Raw genomic sequence first — 24,700 nt, 5'->3', positions numbered from 1 at the left:
AGCACTGGCACAGAGCAGTTCTAAAAGCCATGTCAGCTACTCTGAAGAACATTTCAAGTGTGTTTCACTTTCAAATTGAAAGAAATATCACAATTAAAAAGAATTTAATTCATGAACCTCGATAGCAAAGAGAGAAGTCTTCAAAAGAAGGCCTGAAAATCTAGATCTATAAATGGAGGTCTGTGCTTCAGATTTCAAGTTAAATATACATAACAAAGACAAGCATGTCAGGCTGGTTTTTACAATTTTTTAAAATAAACTAATCAAAGTTCAGTAGAGGTTTAAAGAGGGATCTCAGAAGCATTTCCACCATAATGATTTTTCTCATGCCACATACAAAGAATAGTAAAATTTGTTCCACCAGTGACTAAACACACAGCAAGTACCTCAAATTCTGTGACTTTTCAAAGCAGCAGGAGTTAAAAAGTAAGGAGTTTCATGCCTGATCTTGGTAAACAGACTGCATTCATAGAATCACAGAATCAGCTGGGTTGGAAGGGACCTCTGAGATCATCAAGTCCAGCCCTTGATCCAACCCCGCTGTGGTTCCCAGCCCATGGCACTGATGCCACATCCAGTCTGTCCTTAAACACCTCCAGGGATGGAGAATCCACCCCCTCCCTGGGCAGCCCATTCCAGTGCCTGATTGCCCTCTCTGTAAAGAATTTCTTCCTAATCAATTCTTTAGAAGGTATAAGTAATTAATATCACCCTGCTACCTACACATCCTGATCTTCAGACCTGTGGAGTATTTTTGAAGTACTGTAACTGCTTAGAAGTGCTGAAAGTGTAACTACAGCCCTGCTAAAATTTAAATGGATGTGCTGGTTAATATATATCCTAAACTCTCAGCTCAGCTATGCTTTGCTGCAGACACGAGGAGGATGCAGTTAAAGTGCACCCTGCAGTGCCACGGGACACCGGGCAATCGGAATTCTCCGGTTCGCGCCGAGCGCGACACAAAACATTCTCCTACTCTGAAGTCTCTTCAAAACAACCCCATGGAGAATATTTGGCTTTATTACATAGACAAGAGTTTCCTGGTGCACATAAAACCTGTCACAGCCTCTCCTCATCGTCAGGCATCACCAGGCCCCTTCCCCGTTACCTTGAGGGCGGCGGTGCCCGCGTACTGCCGGCTGATGGCATCGCCGTTGTTGGCCCACATCACCTGGTAGATCCTGTTGCACTTCACGGGCAAAGGCTGCTCAGGGGGCATCACACCCAGTTTTTTGAGCTGGAATTTGACATGTGTGTGTTAATAAAACGTCCGAGATAAGGGTCGTTCTCTATGTCAGAGCTCGATAAAAGGAACGGAAATGCTCGCCGAGCGTTTGGTCGTTAAACTTTCTGTGATCTGAAAAAGGGGCTCATTCTGCTGATTTGTCAGAGTAAATTAATTGTAAGCAATGAATCACTAATTCATTGCTAGGCATCATATCACTGGAGGCAGCATTAACATATTAATTATGAATGTAGGAGCCAATCATCAAAAAAAATGAGCTGGAGTTACTGTAGATTGCTCAAGATACAGGAAATTTTTCAAAGGAGAACCATCAAAAGAACAGGCATCACAGAACTTTAACATGCATAAACAAGTTAATATGTCTTCTATTGCAAAGGCATTCATGACCTCAAGGGTCTGAAAATAAAAAACAGCTTCTTTTGTTGGTTTATTATTAATGCTTGCACATTTTGGACAGTTACTGTTTAACATTGATACTTAAAGTGAGATATCTTACTCTTCAAGACAACCAGTACTTCAGTTTCCCCAAGATAAAAGCCTTGGGTACAATATAAACTTTAGGCTTTTTACAGACACTGAATTGGTAAAGCTGCACAGCCATAACTGCAATGCAGTCACTAACTTGGAATAATAGTAAGGGATATCTTGGAATAGATCACAGGCAAACAATTCCCAACCAAAACCAAATGCTCAAGCACTCTTTGCAAGTTAGATGACAATTGATACAAGACTGTTCACTGACTTTGAAAGCCCTATAAGGTTTCCAGGTGAGAGAAAGCAAGTGCTGTGGCTCCAAGGGAGAGCAAAGGTGAGGCACATGGAACACTCATGTCATTCACCCTGCAAAGGTCAGGGCATTGCTCTGTCACGAATTGATTCCAAGGCACTTCAGCTACAACACCAGAATCATGCAGCACATCACTAATACTTCAGTGATCACTGAAGCCTCTTCACAACCATCTGTAACACTCCTGATTTTGAAAGGTTGCCTTTGAACTCGAGAGTTACCCCAGAGAGAAATCCTGTTCCCAAACAACTGTGGGATTGTAGGTCCCTCCCCTTGCCCTCCATACTCCATGTCAGGAGACCAGAACAGCAGATGACAAACAAGAACTGCCAGATACAATGGTCAGAGCCACTCACTTTTCATCCTATTGAAGGACCCACTTTGTCCTTTCTCCTTCCTTTTAAACAGTCAGGTTTGCTCAGTTTGGGCTGGGTTGTAACTGAGCCTTCTAAAGTTCAGTTCCAGGACTATTAATCTGCATTAAGTCTCTAACAGAACTGTATTTATGAAGTCTTCACAAGGGAGGACAATCACACATTCTATAGCAAAAAGCAAATGGGGGCAGGGCAAAGAGGAACATGACTAAAGGAAGGACCCTCAGTCTGCTTGGAAATCCCTTCCCTAACATCCACATCACAACAGTCACAGCAATCAGGGATATTAACATCATGAATTAATTATTCCTTTAAACACAGAAGAGACAACTAATCTCCCTGCTTGCTGCATCACAGTATTTCTTTCACTTCAAAGCAGCTAAAATAGCATCCAACTTCTAGCTGGATTTTAGTCCCTTAATCTCTCATTTCAGGGAGGGATTTGGGGGCGTGATGTTTTGTTTTTAAACTTTGTACTACTGCCTAAAATTACTAAATCAAAACAAGACAATCCTCACCAAGATGTGGACAGTCAGGCACCTCCTTTCTGAAGGAGGACACCAGGCATCAACTGTTGTACAGTGATTTCCAGTTTTGTATTTCTACATGTTATTCCTTTCAGCTTCGAGCTCTCCAAGTGTTTCACAAAGATTCTTTCCAATAGAGGTTAGTTTAGCATTTTTCAAACCCACAGATTTCTCTGTGAATAGCAATGAAGTTCTGAGGTTCTTGGCCCTTGACCAAGTGCCCAGTTGCCATACCTGCTGTTCCATGACCACCCTGGCAATGGCAGCCTGCACCACGTTGGTACGATCCAGGCAGTCCATGCAGTTCACCCGAAAAATTCCTTCCTGTTTACAGATCACTCCAGCCTGGTCAACCCTTTCAACAGGAAGAGAACAAAAGCACACTGAGACACTTAAAATGCAGTGTAATTTATCAGCCTCTATAAACAGTAGGAGATTTTACACTATTTATGGTTGCACTCATCAGCCAGCCACACCCCACCCTGAATTAACTCCTCTTGTTCCAACCTATCCTCCACTTTAATCTAAGCTGGATGTCAAATAAATCCTAGTGGGGCCATAAACTTGAATTCAGCATCTAATTGCATCCCAACTCTTGCATATATAATACAAGCTTTCAAGAGAAAAGGCATTTAATTTCAGATACAGAAGCCAATAAAAATGAACAGTGAGATCAGAGTAACTGATTGAAGACTGCAGCACATTCATTTAATGTCCTTTAATCAGCACAAACCAAAGGTCAAACACACCTACTGGTTTCAACAGAAGGCTGGTTGGTGTTCTAGGGTTTGTGGGTCAAATACAGTGTTTCACATTAAATATAAGAAACACTGGAAGTGTTAAATGAAGTAAGCCCTGGGCAGGAATCAGCATCTGAGAATTTTTTGTTACATGTCTAGAGCACCAACACTGCAGAACACAAACTGTGACACACAGGCTGGGCACCAGAAAAGAAATATAAAGCATACCAGTTATGACAAAATTAAGGCCTCCAAATATCAACTGTTTGTTGGGTTTGGTTTTTTTCTGTTTTTTTTGTTGTTTGGGTTTGTTGGGTTTTTTTTTTAACAAATTTTCCATACTGGTCTAAGAAGAGTTAAGTACCTACCAGCACCACTTCATGTCAAGAATAATATCATGAATGGCATCAGTCAGTGTTTGAACATTTTCAAACTTCATTCCTCGGCTAAAATGCAGAATTTCACAAAAGTTAGTTTGAATTAGAGCAGTGACTTTAATTATTTTATCTGTAATGTTCACAAAGATAGTGTTTTGGCTAAGTGGGAGAGACAAGCATTCTCTCCTCCAGCAAACTTGAAACAGGAGCCAATATTCAGAACTTTTCTAAAGTACAGTTCACCATTAAATCCAAGGAAAGAGGATAAAAAAAATAGTTAAATTCTCAAGAATTTCCTTATTTCCATAAGGAAGAATAAAAATGTGCAGCATCATGTGCAACATTCTGTTCTCACCTTAGTCACAGTCTCAAAAACAGTGACTGTGGATTTGAGATGGGGAGGATGAGTCCTGCTCCACCAGTGACTGCACAGAAAACACACCCCCACACATCACCCCCTCCTCCCCCATCCCACCAGGTTGTTTTTGGGGATTGTTCTCGACTCACTCACTCTCAGTTTGCAAAAAAAGAAACAGTCCTCGTCACCACAGGAGGTTTTAGGAGAAAAGTGAAGGAATGAAAACAAAAGCTCCTTCAGACAAGAGATTAAGCATCAAATCAATTCAGGGAACCAACAGGCCTGGAGGAGTCTCCAGGCCATCCCTATTTTGAGGGGAGTTTCCCTTCCCCCAACCCCCTCTGCCAATATCTACTAATGACACACTTATTGAGGCAGTAATGCTCTGCCAGGCCAGATGCAATCCCTAGATTACGTTCAGAAATGAAGATTAAAACAGTTTAGAGCCCATATTGACTCCCACACAGAGGCAGCTTGAGGGAAGCAGGAGAAATACAGGCCTGTGGGACAGATGAAATGCTTGGGCATGTGAGCACTGCACCAGAGCATGGCAGAGTGCAGTCAGGAAAACAGCCACTGCTTGTGCTGGATTAAATTAAAATCTGGGGTATTTTATAGTGAAAAACCAGCAGCAGGGTCCTGAAAGAACCCATCGTATTATTATAGAAAAAATAAAGAGAAACAGGAGTGGAGAAGAATTAAAAGCAGAAAGCTACACAGTTTGAAAAAGCAGGTCAGCCACAGCTTTACATTCACAGCATGTCTAAGGGAACTCTCTTGCTTAGAATGTGACAATCAAGCTTTGCCCAATAAATAACTGCAAATTTAACAGGTCAGGGACACAAGATGACAAATGGCAGTGCTTGGTTACCCAAACTCAAAATTTTATAGTGCTTTAGTTTACAAAATGTATTCTTCCTGTTTAAGTGTTTCATGCAGAAATAGAAATCACAATAATAATAATAATAACAATGTTTTCTCCTCCCTTCTACCCTCCTCTCATGCTAATAGAAAAAGATGCAAAGGGTCATTTTTCAAAGGTTTCTTACCAGTGCTCATGGAAGTCAAATGAAACATAAGTCAGGTTTGCATTGTTGTAGAGAAGAACTTGTTTAAGATAAGCATCTCCAATAATCTTCTCTCTGCCTGTTTGATCCACCAAGTTAATAATAACCTGTTCAAAAGTCCAATTAGTTAACGTTTGTCATCTGCTACACAGCTTGCTCAGATATATACACCATGCAATAACAAACAGCTCAGGAGTTAAAAGATTTGCAGGAAATCTTGCTGAAGTTACAATCTTTGCTAGATTGTACCCAAGATAAATAAACTCTAACAGTTACCTGCCTACACACACTTTAATCCAGAGAAGCTCTGAATTCACAGGACAGGTACACAGGAGTAGGGTTTACACATTCCCACAAGTTACTGTTTTCAGAGCTTACTTACAGACACTTGAAAAACATATTAAAATTCTATTTACAGACCAACCTTACAAACTGTCACAAACAAGCTTCTAAAAAACCACAACACATCAGAAAAAAAAACAAACTAAAAGCATTAACCTTCATCCCCTGCATTTTCATGAGATTACTATTTTATCACGTAGCACTCACCTGCTTTTTGTAGTTTTTCAGCTGCTCTTCAAAGTGTGCACGAAAACAGGGCACAGTTTCATTCTCACCTACAAGGCAGAGCAGTGTTAGACAGAAACAGCCTGTTCAGCAGCCAGTCAAGTCCTGTTTGATGTATTAAACTGTGCCCAAATCTGTGCTCTAGAAAACCAAGACAGCTCCACTGAAGACATACTGTACAAAATTCCTTTCAAAGGCTTTTCATCGATTTGCTCAACTTCGACATTGCTGTTCCACCACGGCAAAAACTTCAATTTTGCTTTCTTTTGCTTTTTGTCCAGAAGAGATGGGACTAAAATTTAAATTTTTCATAAGCCTGCTTAATCCCTTTCCCTGTGCACCACACACATAAACATCTCCTCCCAAGGGAACTCTGATCCTTCGGTATCCTACCCCAACACTTACTCTTGTCCAGGCGGGGCCGTGGGTTGTATCTGTATCCAACTTGGCTCCAGAAAACAGGCACAGAGCCTCGGGTTTGGATGTAGGAAAGAGTGTGGTTGTGAACATGAATCAGTTGCTCTGTCTCAACGTAATTTGCCACGTTTCCATTTTTATCAACACCTCTCCTTTTGTACCGCATTCCTGGGAGGAAGGAAGCGGTCAAAGGAATATTTAAGTGCTTGACTTAAACATTAGTAACTTTTGTTGCTGTTTTAGGCAACACTATCACAGGCTCTAGCCAAAATCCATCATCAGTGGTAGAAGTCACTCCTATCCTGGTTTATTTCTCAAAAGTTATTTTGACTATATGGATAAAGTTTATTTACTGACATACAACGAGCAGCACCACAAAGTCAAAGATAATCTCTAATCCACCATTAATGATACATTCCCTCCTGTTCTGTCACATTTAGCATAAAGTTTTACTTTAGTGCTCATTATTTCCATGAGCCTAAAAGGCCATTTTTACTCCACCTCTCAGAGATCCCACAAGCAGCCCAGGAAGTCCCACGAAACAGAAGATTTCCTCTCCTTGTTTTAAGCTGTATAATTAACTCTGCACACTAAGAAGAGCTAATGCACTCCTGACTGCCCAGTTTTATGCCCAGTCAGCCCTGAGCTGCTCATTGAACAGAGAAGTGTTTGCAGATCCTTTTCTCAGAGGAGAGGACATCACTATCTCAGGAAGGAGCAGGTGGTAGCAAAGGACAGGGAAGGAATAAGAGGGCTGGAAAAAGGGCTCAACAGCACTATTTAAGGAGTATGGGAGGGAAGGGAAGAGGTGAGAAATAGGGAAGGGAAAGGAGTGCAAAATACCTACTCAGGGACCTTTACAGGGAGATTGTCAAAGCACTATTACAGCCTTTAATCAGACAGGCTTTTAGACTAAAGCATCAGATACCCTTCACTTATGCTCTGCCACCAATAGTGGCTCTTACACCAAAACCCAAACTTAATCATTCACAAATAAATAAAATAATAAGTATACTTAACACAGAAGTATCTTTAGCTTTTAAATCAGTGTTTCCCCTGTTTTGGGTTTTTTTGGGGGGGAGTTAACTACACTATTTCAGAAATAAAGACACATTGAACTCTTGGCTAAAAGTATGTGCTACAGAATTAATCAAACACACAATCCTATAACTATTCTTCAAAATATTGCATCAATTTATCAAACCAATCTTTTTGTGTCAAGAGAGAAAGTTCTGTACACTTTGAGCTCTGGACTAGAAATCAACTGAGCACAGTGACATTAACAGTAAAAGTAAATGAATAACAAATTTCCCCTCTGCAATTCAGTTCCTGTATCTGTGTAACAATTTAGTATTAAAAAGGCATACTGTAAACTAGATATTACCCTGAAACTCTTAAGTATTTACTCCAAGTTGTTCTGACAAATAATGTTCCTGGGAACTGAATTAAATAAAAGTGAGCAGTGGTACAAAGGGCAGTCCCATACCAGGGTAAGCTTTCCATGGTTTTTTTCTTGGTTTTTTGACATGTTGAAAACCTGACTGTGCAGGAAAGCAGTTGGACACAATGGAGAATATCTCAATAAAAATCAAATAGCCTGAAAAGCCAGAGTTGAACAGGACCCAGTAAATTGCAGAGCGATTCAATCTTTCTTTCCGAGATCCCAAGGACAGGGAAGGATTATGTTTGCCTTGCACCTTATTTGACTTATTCCAGCAGCAGCAAGGCCAAAGCATCCCTCTCCAGTGTTCAGGAACAACCCCAAAACCTTGGCCTGTGCTTGCCTACCAGCTCTGTGCCGACTGCGGCGGGAAATCAGTGCCACCAGAAAGGTGGGGTGAACGTCATCCACACACGTGGACTCCTGAGGAGGAGTTTCAGGACTGCTCTTGTCATCATCAGAAGATTCACTGTAGTTTACTACGAGTTCTTCAATCTGCACAAATCCTTGAATGATGGGTATGATCCAGAAGTCCACTTCAGCATTCTGAAGGGTACAAAAAAACATTCATTCCTGTTGGTTCTACATCACCCACAATCCTTTCTGCCGTTTCTCATGTTTACAAAACAGTTGCTTCTCATGCTTTTTGTGTTTTAAGCAATGTTTGCCATATCCTTCTCTTATTTCTGCGAGTGGTACCAGCATTTTTCCTCCATCAGTTGCAGGGCTTTTAAATCAGGAGGAAGAAAGAAAACAACTTTAGATTTTTCTGTGGAGATGGAGCACACTGAATCAAGGCAAGGCAAAAAGCCCTCCTCTGCTCTCAGCTATCCATGGACAGAAGAGAAAATTCTTAAAATTTCTTTTAAAAAAAGAAATTCTTTTTTTCAATTTTACACAAAGAGAGTTTTCAATACAGCATTATATCTGATGTTTAATCACACTAAAAGCCTAAAGTAGTAATTTCCCATGTCAAAGACAGTCAGTTCAGATAGAACAGATAATACAGGTAACTTATTACCTAGTTTCTGCTTTAAGGTAGTTTTACAACCTCTATGTGGGCATATCCTATATCACATTTATATAGGTGGGTAGTTTTTAACCTGTTTTCAGCAAAACATACCAGCATAAGCTTCATAGAGGCCAACTTAGCACTCAAATCAACTGGTTCAGGGTTCTGTCACCCTAAAACATCAATCTCTTAAATAGAATTGAGATCCAGATTCCCCAGTAGTCAGCTCTTTCCCCAAGGTTATATCATTTATATCCCCATTTATATCTTAGAACATGAAAAATACAACCAGTTAAACTTCTGCATCATACAGAAATTATTAGAGGATCCAGGTTTACCCTGTTGTAACTCCATAACCATTTGATTATGTTAAATTATTAATGAAAAAGATGGAGGGCATAAAGCAAGATGTCTGCTGTCATCTTTAAAGAACATAAGACTCAGCCTAAACTGGCATACAATAGTTAGTAACTTAATCCTTTATCTCCAAGTTTAGTTTAAAGTGAAGGAAGATCATATATTGAAGAAAGAACGGTGGTTCTATGTTTCTTTAAGTGTTTCTTAGCCAGGAAAATGTTTTCTTTGCTCTGAATAGCTGCTCAGGACAACTTGTTCTACACTGCTTTTACATTGATCAGCTACCCTGTTTAAGGAGAAAACACTACTCACTCCGCTGTGGAAAACAAAATCTCATCTCAAGAAAACTTTGGAATTCAGAGTTACTTCTTTTCTGGGTCCTCCTCATTATCAAGCTCAGCTCTGTCCAGGGATAATCCATTGCACAGATGAATACAACTTAAATTCAACTTCAGAAGTCAGCACAAAAATATCACACCAAGTTATTCTACATTGGTTTAGAGCAGTAAAATTTTAAATTCAGTTGAAGTTCATTCATTAGCAACAATCACAGGCTAACTAGAAGCCTGGGGGAAGAAGGCACAGCCCTAATCCTGCCCTGTCTGCCAAGCAGGTTCTCAAGCAAACTTCTGAACCCTTAAGTAAACATTTCAACTAAAACTAAAGAATGATTCTCATAATACATTTAGAAATAAAACACTCACATCGATGCTGATGAGATCTTCAATCATGTGCTTGTTCCAAAAGAATCTGTCATCAACCTGTTTGAGACAAAAAAGGGCAGGTTTTGCAACATCAGACACCCAAGGTCAGTTGTTTATTCACTGCAGGTGCACACACAGGTCTCAGAAGTGTTCAGTTCAGCTCCAGTCACGCTGCTGGAGGCTTTTGTTTCTCTTCCTTGCACTGAAGTTGGGCCCTGTCATGCACCAGGGGCCTATCCTGGTGTTTCTGGAGAGTCTCCATTAAACATGTTCCAAGGCAAAGCTCCTACACAGAAGCTTTTAGCAAGTTTGACTAAAGTTTTTTATAAAGTATTTTTATCAGCTCACCAAAATTCTGCCTGAGCAACCAAACCCACTGGTAACTACACCCCTACTCAGGTTTTATGTTTTTAAGTAAAGGCTGCTTAAAATACAGCAGAATGGGACAGATGCTCACTTTTGTAACAAAAGGATAGATTTTGTTACCTTGAAAGACCTTGAAAATGGAAAGAGACAGTTTGAAGGCACCAAGAAAGAAGCTTCTGGTTTAAAATCACTTCCATTATTTACACAAATGACGTTGGTCAAAGCCAGCACAAAGGTTTGTTACAGTTTAACAGTATTGCATAATTCAGCATAGAAAATATGCTTTCATTGAAGTGGAAAAAGGAGTTACAACTTCTGCTTTAGATTGCAGTCAAGTTTGGAGCACAGACATCATGGCCCAGCACATCTCCCAGATGGAAGAATCAAACAGGACACACTTACTTTTCTCCACAGGGATAAGTTTGTTTTCTCACACATGCTCTGTCTCTGCACAGAATTTGTCAGGTCATAGGTCAGGCTGTAGTAAAAGGAGTCTGAATCCATGAACATTTTGAACAACTCCTCCAATAATCTCTTCTCCAGCCTCTCTTTCTCTTTGCTTTCTTTAATCTGAAAGAAAAAAAAATGTTGGTTTTTTTTTATTTCTCTGTGAGTGACAAAGAGTCCAGGCCATATTTGCTAAATGCTATTTCTAACTCTCTAGGACAAACTCTTTCCATTGAGGAGCAGGCTCTTCCAAATCCCAGCACAGACAATAAAAACAAGGGACAGCATCCTCAAAAATATCATGTTATTACTTTTACCATTCAAAGCAGTCAACTTCTGAACATTTAAGTAGGATGTTTCAATCTCAAGAGTTTAAGAAATACTGCAGCCAACCCATCCTAATTTTAATAAATATTGTTTGGATTTCCTAAACCAAGCCATTGTTGTGTAAAAAGCATTTTGATGACATTGTATGGTGTTCTCTGAGGAACTAGGCACCAAATTTTGTCTACAATTCTGTGTTGTAACAGAGATGCTTATGCAGAACAACCTGCAGAAGTTTAGAATCTCAGCAGAAGGTAATCCTGGTAAGAAGGAACTCTATCAGCAATTCTGCCAAAATTATGTAATTGCAAAACACAAAAAAAATCATAGAATTGCCACAGCTAAATAAAGTCAAAAAAAATTAAACTGAGCATCAAGACAGCAGTTCCACATTCTGCAGGTTTTCACTAGTTCTTTAAGGTCTTAGTACTCCATTTGATCATTCATCACAACCTTGGAATTATAAAGCAAGCATTATGAAAAAAACCACAAGGAAACAGTAGAAAACTTTACCTTCTTTTTATTTGGAGCAGACACATTTGATTTAATTTGAGTCAGAGTCTTCAGCAGAAATTTTGTGTCATCTGGGGACTGTGTTATCTTCTCTGGCTTGTTTATCCCAAAATGGTGCTTTTTACAAAGCTAAATAATGACATTGAATTAAAGCCAATAATTAGATACTCTTTAAAAAGTCCAAAAAAAATTTAATTAAAGCCCACAAAAATCAAGACTTGGATGTTCACAAACGTAAGGGAGACACTCTGAAATACAGGAGGAACAGGCAGGTTTCAATCTAGAGCCTCCTTCTCACTGTGTTTTTTATAAAAGGCACTTTCTCCTGTGCTTGTGAGGATGTCTGCCTCAGTTTGACATGACTTGAGTATCCAGACCCACCTCAGCTTCCCACCCAAGTCACAGTGTAAATTGGTATCACTCACTTGGTTATTCTATAACCAAGTTCTAGAATTAAGACTCCAAAATCAGATGAGAGCAAGAGCATCTATTAAAAAAAAAATACTTTCTCCTAGTTCAGTGTTGTATTCTCAATAAGCTTTATGAAATCTAGGGACAATTTTATTGTAACTTCCCTCCGTAGCAGAACTTGTGATTTCTGTTTAAAAAAATACTTTTAATCGAAAAATGTTATTTAAAAAAAGCACAACCAGGAAAAAAATAACTTTAATTTCATTGAAGCAGAAGGAGGGTCAGAATTCCTTGAGCACTGTCATACCTCCAACTCCAGATCCTGAGGTTCTGTTTCAGAGAGTGGAATCACAGCTATCTTTGTTATTTTGCAAACCTCGTGATCTCCAGGGAGTTTGCCAATCAAAGCTTTCTGACGAATTAAAAGCAGCCACCATGGTAAATCTGGAAAAAAAAAAAAAAAGAGATTAGTAGATGCTTTTATTTGTCTTGTCAGGCATTTACTTTGATAAGTTTGCCAGAAGCTTCTCCCCAGTGTAAAACCCCTGCCAGGAACCATTTGACCAGAAGACTCCAGTGAGTGATGATTCACTATTGCTGTGATTTGTCATTATGCATTGCAATAAAAAAAACCAAACTCCAAAAAATACTTATTCAGCCTCTAATACAATAAGATTAACTATTTCATAGACTTATTAGAGGTAAAGCTACCCCTGCTTCATCTCCAGCCATCAGCAATCTCTGGGATGAAGCACAACCCCACCAATGTCACCCCTGGCAGTAAAATTTGAGAACAGCTGGAGCTCAGAGAGAAATAAAAGATTTTCCCTTTACAACCTCTGTTGTGCATCAAGTAGCAAACAAGACAGACACAGGTAACAGCTGATCACAAGGCTCATGAGTTCAGAAATCTGGTGGGCAAACATGGGCTGCAGCATGAAGCAGTTTATATATGTTAAAAGCCTCATGAATCATTCCTGAAGTAATATGCACGAAGTGGTAGAGGAATTAATGGGATAAAAATTAATGAAGATATTGGTGCATGTCATACACACATTTAATTTACAACACTTGCAGTTACAGCATCAACACTTCAATGAGACAGGGAAACAGAGCAACAAACATTCCCACTGACTGCTGAATAGTGCCTGGACACTCCTGGGTTTTAATCCCTTGGTTACAGCAGTAGCATGTCAGTTGTATGCTGGTCTTTTAGGAATCAAAAGTTCTGTTAAGAGAGATGGAAAAGCCACAGAAAGTCTTCACAAAAACATACATACTCAGCATTTCTCCCAGCTGAGAAGAAACCAACCGAGTTTAACTGAAAAGTTCATGTAAAGACATAAAAAGCCTGTTATGGCAGACTTGAATATGCTTCCACACTTGTGATGGCAGATTGTGTCATGTATTGTGCCTTTGAATACGATACACAGCCTTTGAAAAGTCTATTTAGCAGCTTTATAGCAAATACAAAGCCTGTTCTCCTTGCTCAGTAAATTCTAAACAGCATTTTATCCTCTGAGTGCTTAAGAGAAACACAGAAAAACCCAGCAGTGCCTTTTATCTGAAGAAAAGGAATAGTCATTGCAAACAGACAACTGTGTGCAGTGACACTCCACTCCTTACTTTGATTCTACATCACTATCTTCAGAAAAAAAAGACTTGCTTACGTTGGGCATTAAGAAGCCTTTAAAAATTTCAGGTCCTCATAGTCACAAATGTGCTGTGAGAACCAGAGGGTGCCTCCCAAAAGGGAGGAGGGGAAGTAGAATGAAATGCACTGTTCCTGAACACAGCAGTGGAATCCTAATCCCTGCAGGATCAGACACAAGTCAGGCCAGAAGGGACCCCAGGATGTCACCCTGCTCAAGCTCTGAGGTTGCACCAGGTTACTCCAAAGTTGTCACATAGACACAGTCTCCTAAAAACTGGTCACAGGATAACAAATAAGGACAAGAGAGTGACAGCAGATGCCACCAAGACAGTCATCCTCACTGACAAGCAGGCACTGGAACAGCTTTTCTGTACAGGTACAGGGAACATGACTTGGGGAACACCTGCCTTTGCCTCCAGCAACCACAGGGGTAAGATGGAAACAAGAAAAAGGAAGCTGAGGAAAACAGGACAGGTTCTGTGCAAGTGAACAGACCCAATGAATAAGAAAATGCTTTTACAAAGGAGAAACTGAAATGCTGCCAAAAACACCAGCAACAGATGAAGATGCCCATCACTTCACCTAAAAAGAAGGCCTGCCCTTTCCTATACTGCTTTTTAGTAGGCAAAAACAACAGTCTCTGGAAGCCCAGGGCAATCCAAGCTTAACAGAAGGGTAATACAACAGGGCATCCAGACAGATATTCCTGTTGGGGAGTCCTATAATCTCATCTATTCCCACCTAAGGAAGGTTGGCCACACAACTTTCCCCTGTGAGACCACCAGTGTATGTCAGACAAAACAGGTACTCTTTTAAGCAAGGAGACCATCTAGAGCTCCAGTGAATTAACCAGGAGAGCTCTACTGGAAATAAGGATAAAGTAAAGGTATTTCTGAGCAGATATGCCATAGCAAAAAAAATGGAAAAGAAAAATCTCTGCCTACTCCTCACTTGACCTTATATTGACAAACCCTGGCAACAGCAAACAAGAACTTAAGAGCTTAATAAACCAAGCAGTTCTGTATCCCTTTGTCGTTTTTTAAAATGCACTCAAATGTCATCCTGGTGTGCATTTCGAAACTCTTTGTATTATAGCCAGAGCCACAGAACATTCAAAGAAAACAAGAATTCCCCAGCAGATCAAAAGCAAACAGTCAGGAAGTAATTATGCAGATAAAGTATGCCCTGAAGTAAAAGCTTCAACAATAGCCATAAAAGCAGCACATTATAATCACCAGCAATATCTAAATAACTGAATCCCAGCACAGAATATGTGCTTCTGCAGTACAATAAAAAAAAAGGCAGTTCCACAGAACTCAATTGCCTACTCGGTGTGTGAGGTATGGGGTGTACAGAACACCCCAACTGTGTGCCATTCCAGAAGAGAGCATGTTTGAAATCATCTCTCAGAATCAAATGTTCATTTGTAGTGTTTCATGAACTATGGCAGAGCAGATGGCAAAAACCACCTTAAAATACTGTATCTAAAGGAAGCTATTACCTCCCATTCTGCACTGAAATGGAAATTTAGTTCCTCTGTTGCTTCAACACTGTCAGCACAGCACTGCTGTTCTTCTCTAACACTTCCCAAACAATCCAGCATTTAGTTTCCCCCAAATGCCTTTGCAGCAGCTTTTCTTAAACTGTACAGGAGTTTACTAAAAATGCTGCTTTTTACAAGTATTTTGATTTTAGCCAAGAAATTCTGTGCTACCACTTTCATCCTTTCTGTTACTTGAACAACTTAAAAATTGGCTGCATGCAGAAAGAATGCTTTAAGCTGTTGGAAGTTCAGTTCCATATCACTGGAGAGATTTCAGATGCTGAACAGTTGTTTCTATCAAGATTCAGAGGCATGCTGACAAAAAAAAGCTTTCCTTTCCTGGGGATAGGGAAGGAAGAACTCCACTTCCCTCCTGTTTACAGAGTCTAGGGAACCTTGGCAACAGAATTTAACCTGGGTCTTAATTAACCAGCACTGGAAAAACTCACAGAATGGATACAAGTAGAGACATTAAACTGCACAAGAGTGTCCTTTGACCAAGAAACAGGAAAACTGGGGCTGCAGTGAAGGAGTTAAGTGGAAGTTGCTGGAACTGGCTAAGGAATCCAACTTTGGTTATAGTTGGATATACAACTGAGCATATTCTTGCACTACAACGTTTGATCAACTTGCTGAGAAGTCTCTGATCACCAGTGATTCCATTTCAGGCTATCATTACCATTTTAGTGGATCCACTTTTTATCCTAACAACAAGTAACACAACCTTCTTTCATCAAAATCCCAAAATAGAATTAGGAAGGAATTGAGCAGCTTCAATTATGTTGTGTATGCATGTGCACTGCCTGGGCCACAAAACAAAATTAATATTCTGTAAAGGAGACACTTTATGGAAGAGCTGTGCTGGCCTCTATCTGGGAAGATCATGCAAAGATAGAATTAATTGTGCACCTTTACCAAGAAAATGTGCAGTGATCTGCTTCAGTAACAGCTCCACAATACACCCTAAAATCCTTTTCCTGCTATTCCCATTGTTACTCTGCGTTTCTTACAAGTTATCTTAGGAAAGGCCAGAAAATGGTAAGCAATCACATCCTTATATTCCAATATTCAATCAAGGTTTTATTGTTTGGGTTGGAATTCCCCCCCTCCCAAAAAAAAAAAACAAAAACAAAAAACCTGCATGTTTAAGGAAATTCAGTTTGGGGAAGAACCAAATGGTACTTTCACTAGACTTTCCTCTCCAGTGTGAGTGTACAGCTATTTTCAGTTATACAACTGACTCATGGCTAAAATTCTTTAAAGAATTAAAAAAATAAGCCATGTAATATTGGTTTGCTGGTTCCTATGAGACTGCTTCCCTGGCAGAAGCTGCCCTACAGATTCTTTTGTACAAGTCAAGCAATAAAACCTGTAAGATTAAATTAAATCCCATCCCTAGTTACAGCATATTGGCAAGGGTGTTTCAATGCTAAATTACAGACAGCCTAAGATTGGTTACAGGGACATTTCAAGGTTGTGTTAGACCACTCCAGCATTTCTGCCATGAGTAAATCTTTCAAGAACGTATAAGGATCTATGCCCAAGACATTAAAGTGCATATAGGGTTAGTGACAACTTTACTGGTAGCAACTTCAACACCTAAAAAGGCATTTAAAGTTTCCAGCATTAGTCAGGATATGCTAAGCATTTTTAAAACACACCAATATTCCTTTCCAATAATAGCTAATAACAGAGTTCTGAGCAGAAGAAGCCCATACAGGACTCCTGTTCACCAAAAGAATTTCAAATTAAGTGTTCTGATGTTAATAACCTGAGGGCAGGGGAGAAGAAATCAGAGCAGCAAGTCCTCCCGTTGCAGGTCAGGTCTGTGAAAAAAACATTTCACCCAGCCCCTGCAGCACAGAGCTCCAAGTCTGGAGATAATGGTCCAGCAATGTTAAATATTTATACAACTCCTGCTGATAAAGTTTCCAGGTGACAAAGATTGATACCAGAATAAGTAATGAAGACAGGTTACTGTTACAGACTGCTGGATGATTTGGCCAGAGGGAAACATCAAACTACACTTGAACATCATCAAGTGGGAGTTCATTGACAATAACAGGCTTCAAGAGATCTCTGTGAGATGTCTCAGCCAGCCCCTTGTTGTGACTTCACCTCAGGGAGAACACTTATCAGCAAATGTCAGCGAGGTCAAGGCAGCAGGAGAGAAGGACAAATAGCTGGAGGCTCTCTTTCTTCAGACGTTTAATGGTAGAAAATAAACATCATTTGCAGGGCAGTGGCATCACTAAATACCAGAATATCTACAACAAGAACAGTTTGTGGTGGTGTCACCCGGACAAGGCAGAGACCAAACAAAACATTCCCACTGCCCTCAGCAGCAGCTGAGTGGAATGCCTGGATGAGCACTATTGATGCAACAGCTCCATAGGACACATGGAAAGAAGAGCAGATATCAGGCTTATTACACCTGATGATCTTAATTTGCATGACAACAGCAAGCTGACACCTGTTAAGGTGTCACAGCTGGGGAAAGTTTCAACTCACATTTCATAAGCAGAGGAAGCACCTCACAATAAGTACACATGCAAGGGCATTCAGTTGCCATAATACACTAAAACCTTCCAAAAAGTACTTGAGATCTCCCCCCTCAAAAGGCTTTTATACCAGACTCCCTAGAGAGAAGGGGGGGAGGGCAAGGCTTTTGTGCACACAAGTGCTTGGTTTAAAAAACAAAAACACCACACCCCACACAAACAAAAAACAAAACCAATCACTGAGCATTTTCCCAGAGCAGTGAGAGGTCATTACTGGAGCTCAGCCATCATTCATCATGACCAGCACATGCTGAAGAGCACAGAGAACCTGGGTGAAGAGCAGAGAAAGGGAGATGGCAGAGACTGAACCGCTTCATATCATCGGATCTGAAAAGGGGTGTAGCGGTTTGGGTTTTAGGCCTTCCTGGTGACCAGGTCAAAACTAGGGAGGTGCTCATGTCCCAGTATTCCATCCTATTTTGTACGTAAGCAAGAGCATAAACAAGAAGGAGAGAGGAGGGTCTGCCCTCTTCCCTTCCACTGGACTTGAAGACAGCAGGTCCCTGCGGCCGGTCCCGCTGATCCAGGAGTGAGGCCTGCTGGGGCCTGTTGTTTTCCCGATCCGAGTGGAGAGATCTGGTACAGTGGCTTTTGTCTTCTTGAGGAAAGAATTAAAATTTTGGTTTGTTAGTTCTTTATTAGCTGTGGATATCTGCGTATATGGGGTTTTCTGTTTTGGCTGTGGGGTGTTGGGGTTTTCTCTTTCTTATATGTAAATAGGTTTGGGGTTTTTTTGCAATTGTATATAAGTTTAAATATATATCTATATATACACACTGCTTTTGTTCAGTTTATTTTGGGTCTTTTGGTTCCTCTTCCACTCTTCCCTTTCCTTCATATGAGGGGAGGGGGCTTTCAGCAGGATTCAGGGACTTGGTGGGAAGCCAAATCTAAATGGCTACAAGGGGTGGGTGAACAGCTCTGTGGAACAAGCACAGACCAAAATATCAGGTGAGATTCAAAGAAGATGGAGAGATGCAGCTGGAAAGAGGACGTGATCATGAACTTCATGGAGACATGGGCTCTGAACCATGACTCCCAGAAGCAGGACCTGGGGTCACAGTAACTCCAGAGCTGTGTGATTCCCAGAACCGGGCTGACCAACAACAAAGCTCGTGTGTTCCAGTCCCTGTTTTCCATTTGTGACACTGCCACCCTGACTCAGCTGTTTCTATTCAACAGAACACAAACATCTATCTGATCCATTCCAGCACATCCTGCTCTCCTGGAACACACTTGAAACTTTACCTGTATTGATCATATTGCCAGGCACTACTTGAAATGCACTCACCAAAAGAATGGCACACAGCAAGTGTTTATGGCTACCTTTCCTACCTGCCAGTAAATAGATATCCAGAGCTCCACTGGCAGAAGTATCAGCTGGTTTATATCAAAATAAATATTTATTACAGCTTCAGGGATTTGCAGCTGATAAAGCTAAAGGAGCACTGACCTTATTTTAAAGGAAAACACTACTACTATCAGTTAGAAACAGGCTTATCATTAAAATAGCAATGAATTCTACACCTGCTTTAATTTTATAGCTCTGTCATTTACCTACAAACAAGTTTAAAGTGTTCCTTTTGCTTTCCAAAATTCATCTACCAATGTAGCAATTATACTTCAGGTTTTTATACAGCACTGAGAATTCAAGCCTTATCCTTTTGTTAAAACTTCCATCATTAGTTCTTGTACCACAGTAGAACAACAAGAATCTCCTCAAAAGGATTATTCAAAAGGGGCTTAAGAATTTTATAAATCTCACACAGAGCCTCAGATAGGACTTCAAATACAAGTTTCTACTATTTGCAAATGCAGTTCTCTATTTTTACATGAGTGTCAAACCAAAACACACACACTGGAGAATAGGGGGAATTTGCATTATAATATAATCAACTATAATATAATCACTCAGACAAGTTCATATATTTGGGGAGTATTCCTCCAGTGTATAGAATACTACATCATTCCATTTGAGCTATGCAGTATTATTTGTAATACCACAGACTTTAAAACAAATTTAGCCGTAAACAAAATAAATTAAAAAAAAAACCATAACAGAATTAAAAAAACCCCATCAAAACAGAACTAACCACATACCTGTATGAAGCTGAACTTTACCAATGACTCCCTCTACCAGGCCCAGGCAAATGGGATTCCAAGCCAACAGAAGATCAGTGGCTGCAAAAAAGAACAAAGCTCCTGTTTTTGAAAAGCAAACTCAACAGGACAATTAACCCAGTGATGGTCATCCTCTCCACTTTGCCCACCTCAGAGGGTAGAAAACCCATCATAATTCCCACAATAAGATGATGCACAGGCTCTTCCATTTCTGCTTAGCTATGACCAAATTACTAAGTTTCCAACTTAAAGCCCTACCCCAGATATTTCCCAGATGTTTGAGGGGGGAAAAGAAGTAGCTTAGGGCTACAGAAATGTGTTTAATGGAGATTTAATTCTTTTAATATCCACTTGAATTTGTAATGTAACCAAAACTTTACATGGCTATAGTGAAATGGAATACAGGTCACCAAGTTAACTACAGAGCCTCAAAAAGGCAGCAGAGGGTAACTCTCAACCCAGCTCCCTCCCAAAGTATCCCATCACTATTACTTTCACATCCTCTTTCTATAAACATGCACACACACACTTCCTCTTCTGTTAAACTCTCCACGGTTACATGGAATATCGAAGCACAAAAAGTTAAGGTTTAGGTTTCTGGTTCTCCTGCTGTTAAATTCCAGTGAAACACAAAGGAAGCAGAAGAGAAAGCAGAAGGCAATGAGAGTTTCTAATAGTGTAGTACCTGTTCAAGGATTCAAGAGTGGGGGAAAGAAGAAAATTCCTAACTCAAATCTTTGAAGTGAAAACAAATCCTTAAAAGCAAGTAATATCTCTGTAGTATAGAAAAAGCCCAAAGGAGAAGAGGTTTTTCTGTACCACAAAGGACAAGTTTGTTCTTATCTACCAAAATGCCCTTGTTCCAAGGTAAAAAGAGTTTCTCCAGTTTTAACACCCAGACAAATTAAGTATCTTAGCTATTGGTGTACGTAGATGAATATTTGAAAGGAAAAAGTCATACAGTGTAAGAGTACAAATCATCTACTTACATATACTTTATTTATGAGACCTTGGTTTCTTCTTGGAAGTCTGAGATCTGCAGGTGACAACTGATAGTGTGATTATTTTTACACACTTATTTTAAAGCATTGTACCCTCCTTGAAACTTTGAGAATTTGATATTCCAAGAACACATCTTTTTTTTTTTTCTAACTTTCAGCATAACCTTTAATAATACACCAGACCCATTAAAGATGAGCACTTACATGAGATCAACAGAAACCACTGAAGTCAGGGTAGATCTGGAATGAACTGATTAAATGGGACAGATCACATGTGCCTGTGCACAAGCAAGAGCTAAAAGCCCCCAGTGGCAGAATTTAAAGCAATGTTTGCAGGAGCAGGGCAGAGCTGCAGGGAACGTGTGGGACCAGCCTGAACCAAACTCCTGTTCTTCCCGATCCACTGGAGCAGGGCTGAGTTACTTGGGATGCACAGAATGCAGGAATCAAATGAACTTCTTCAGGAGACTAATCCAGAGAGTGGAGCACCAGGAAATCAGTGACAGTGGGCATGACAGTGAACAGTTTGATTTGCCCTCAGGCCTTGCTGAAGGACTAAAACACATCTTGTATCCTCCTGACGGAGACTTGTGTTCATACAGACCAAGTTCTGGAACAGCCTGAGCCCAGTTTCACTCCCAGTGACACACAACAACATCTGTGTGCTGAGAGGGAAATCTTCCCTATCAGATTTACAGCAAAGAGGAACCCAGACAGCTTCCCTCACTCCCAAGTCTTCCACCTTCTTTCCCAGTTCACCCACACAATCCCAACTGAGTCTTTTGGGACTCTCCTAGAGCTGCACTGTCTCACACTTCATCTGCTTCTCGCTGCTTTTGCAACTGCCTTTCACATTTGGGTTCCCCTGTGACAGCCAGAAACCAGCCAGAGACACCAGGCAGCCAAAAAAAAAGCCAGGCACAGGAGGAATTTAAAGAACCAAACCAGGGAAGGTCTACCATGGCAATCACAAAGCCAGGAACCCAGACCACCACCTGAGGCTGTTTAAAACACTCATTTCCTGCCATGACAAGAGATATTGGTGGGAAAGCTCTGGGGAGCAAGTGATGTTTTCTTCTAGTAGCTTACAAGCAATTAAAACAATGAGAAAATATTTTGGTCTAATTACAGGTATAAGGAAACAAGAGTGACTTGTCTAAGAAAAGGACATAAGAAAACTGGTATCAGGGACTGTACAGACAGCAGAGGTAGCCCTAGATATAACACAGCATATCCAAGACTTCTACAGGAATACAACCACCCCAGGAGTAGAGGCACAGTGAGAAATGGCTCTAAACTTTGACTGAAAGCACAGACAAGCTTTGGAAAAGAGGAGCGTGTATTTGGAGTTAAATGCACATTCCACTTTAAGAGTTTAAAGACAGCAAATATGGATCCACCAGCTGGGCAGCACCAGCTCTTGAGACAAGTGTGATTCTCAAACTACTACTGCTGAAGGCTGACTGTTTTAAGAAAATTTTCTATGGGGGAGGCAGGACATATGGAAAAAAACCCCACACATACTTAGCAACATTTGAGGAGATTAACATTTTTTTTTCAGTGTCCAAGAAAACTTAGATGCAAAGAGAAATGCCTGTTGGCTGTGGAAAAAATACCAATTGTGGAATCACACTGACTTCCTTTGGTGAAAGTGTCACAGGATTTATTTTTTTCTTACACTATTTCCAGAGAACTTTCTATAGGAAAGTATGTGTGACAGCATCAAAGCAAGCAAGCTGTTTTAACAAAATAAAAACATATCTGGTTCCAACCTTCTGATTAGAGCTTTGTTACTGGTTATAGTTCAGCTTCCTGTGTGACAGCCATATCTCAGCTCAGAGCCAACACCCACTCATGCTGAATAAATATCACAACAGTAAAGACCCACATGAACCTCTTGCTCTTGAAGAGTGAACTCTGGGAATGTAGGATGGATGAATCAAACAAACTGAAAGGTTTAAATATCATTCCCCCACCCACCCCCAAAGAAAATGGGGTTTCATGTCGAGTGCAGTCCTATTTATTCCAGATAGGAAGAAGCTGTCTCTAACTTCTAACACTTTAAATTCTTCAAGATTGTTCTCTTGCAGCCATTGAGTCTGTCTGGCAAATCTGGCAGCAGCAACCTCCAGCCACTATCTTGCATCTTTGAAAATTATAACCACTTAATCTTTGCTTATGTAAATTATTTTAAATATATGTCCTGTAAGAGATTAGTCTTTGACTGTAAAATACAGCAGAATTTAAGAGGCAGCATAAGTTAGTAGACAGTGATATGTGTTACAAAAGGTATCCACATCTTTTTAAAGCCAACGGGGAAAGTAACCATACAAAACAAAAATGAAAATCCTCAGTTGAAAGTTTTAGGGTAGCACACATTTCTGACTGCTGAATGCTAAAAAACAAAAACACATTCTGAGTTTGATTTTTATTTCTTTTTAACAGAAATGCCTATTAATAAGAATTAACTACCCCAAGGCCCTATCAAAGGAAACACCAGACTTTCCTCTACACCCAAAACAGACTGAATGTTTTGAGATATACCGTGAAATACAATTTTTATCAACACAGTTACTCTTGTTTCCCCACACAAACTTATCTTCCTAGAGGTGTCATACCAGTGGTCTCTGGAACCTCAAATAGCCAGGAACAAAGACTTATCAACCTTAAACTGCAACACAACGTTGTTGAAACAGACTTCTTACAGTATTGTGCTGGCGATAAGGAGCAGTCTCAAAATTGTCATTGTCCTTCAGAGCATCTATGTCCAGAAAGAGTCACTATGAGCAGTGAGCCGAGCTCCTTGGAAGATTTTCCCTGACTGGAGGAGTTCTCTGCTGTCCTCAGTATATTTTAATTTGAGAGAACTGCCAGTTTGACAGGCCTGAACACATGCCCACAACACTCTGAGGTATGTCCTTGCTTACCAAGTCTCCATCCTGAAGTACAAAATTGCTCATTCCTTCCCTTATCCCACTAACTAAATTCACGCTATTGAAATAAATGTTGCCTCTTTTTGCTGATTCCCGTCAGAGATTAAGGATCCCTGACAACACATTTACCACTCACAGTGATTGTATCAGCATTGTAGCTGCAGCACAATGGAGCTTCCATCACAAATTCTGAACAAAAGCAGCTTTGATGTGATTCCTTCCCCACCCCCCCTCAGAGCTCACCAGCAGAGATGCAGGGCCACGAAACACCAGATAACGTTTCTTTAATGCTTTGTGGTTAACAAACATAACCCTGATAAAGGTGATACAAAAGCAACTTGGAAGTGTATCAAAAGCCAAAACTGCTTTCTGGCTCTTTCTCTGATCCACCACCACCAGCCGAGCTGATCCAAGGTCAGGCACAAATTCTGACAAGAAAACAAACAAACTGCTGCTTTGGGATAAACACAGAAGGATTGTGTCTGGAGAAGAGCTGTCAGCTTCCTTTGGGGAGAAAGCAGGAGGAAAAACCATTTCAGTTGTAACCACTTGAACCCAGCCCATACTCCTGAGCTGGTGTTTGCCTCAGTCCATCACGGGGCTGCAGTTATTGACAGGAAGCTGAACGTGACCCAGAGTGTGCCCAGGTGGCCAAGAAGGCCAATGGATCCTGGCCTGGCTCAGGAACAGGGTGGCAAACAGGTCCAAGGAAGTGATTCTTCCCCTGGACTCAGCACTGGTGAGGCCACCCCTGGAGTGCTGTGTCCAGTTCTGGGCCCTCAGCTCAGGAAGGACATGGAGGGGCTGGAGCAGGTCCAGAGGAGAGCAACGAGGCTGGGGAAGGGACTGGAG

At 40.5% G+C, this 24,700-nt stretch overlaps 1 protein-coding gene across 2 annotated transcripts in view; it reads right to left on the bottom strand.

The window, feature by feature from the left end:
* The window catches only part of INPP5F (inositol polyphosphate-5-phosphatase F), a 41,517-nt gene that overhangs the window by 6,981 nt on the left and 9,836 nt on the right, over positions 1-24,700 (bottom strand). For both annotated transcript variants that reach the window (XM_017809180.1, XM_017809181.1), the window contains exons 2-13: positions 19,894-19,974; positions 12,343-12,479; positions 11,625-11,753; positions 10,743-10,910; positions 9,975-10,031; positions 8,249-8,447; positions 6,449-6,628; positions 6,026-6,093; positions 5,459-5,583; positions 4,043-4,120; positions 3,169-3,289; positions 1,109-1,237 (exon numbers count right to left, since the gene is read on the bottom strand). In XM_017809180.1, the coding sequence (XP_017664669.1) occupies positions 1,109-1,237; positions 3,169-3,289; positions 4,043-4,120; positions 5,459-5,583; positions 6,026-6,093; positions 6,449-6,628; positions 8,249-8,447; positions 9,975-10,031; positions 10,743-10,910; positions 11,625-11,753; positions 12,343-12,479; positions 19,894-19,974 (1,472 nt within the window). The remainder of the gene's footprint in view (positions 1-1,108; positions 1,238-3,168; positions 3,290-4,042; positions 4,121-5,458; positions 5,584-6,025; positions 6,094-6,448; positions 6,629-8,248; positions 8,448-9,974; positions 10,032-10,742; positions 10,911-11,624; positions 11,754-12,342; positions 12,480-19,893; positions 19,975-24,700) is intronic.

This window comes from Lepidothrix coronata, unplaced genomic scaffold, assembly GCF_001604755.1.
Source record: "Lepidothrix coronata isolate B3197 unplaced genomic scaffold, Lepidothrix_coronata-1.0 Scaffold25, whole genome shotgun sequence".
Lineage (NCBI taxonomy): Eukaryota > Metazoa > Chordata > Aves > Passeriformes > Pipridae > Lepidothrix > Lepidothrix coronata.
The sequence above is the reverse complement of the archived record's forward strand: the minus strand, read 5'-3'. Positions and strand labels throughout refer to the sequence as shown.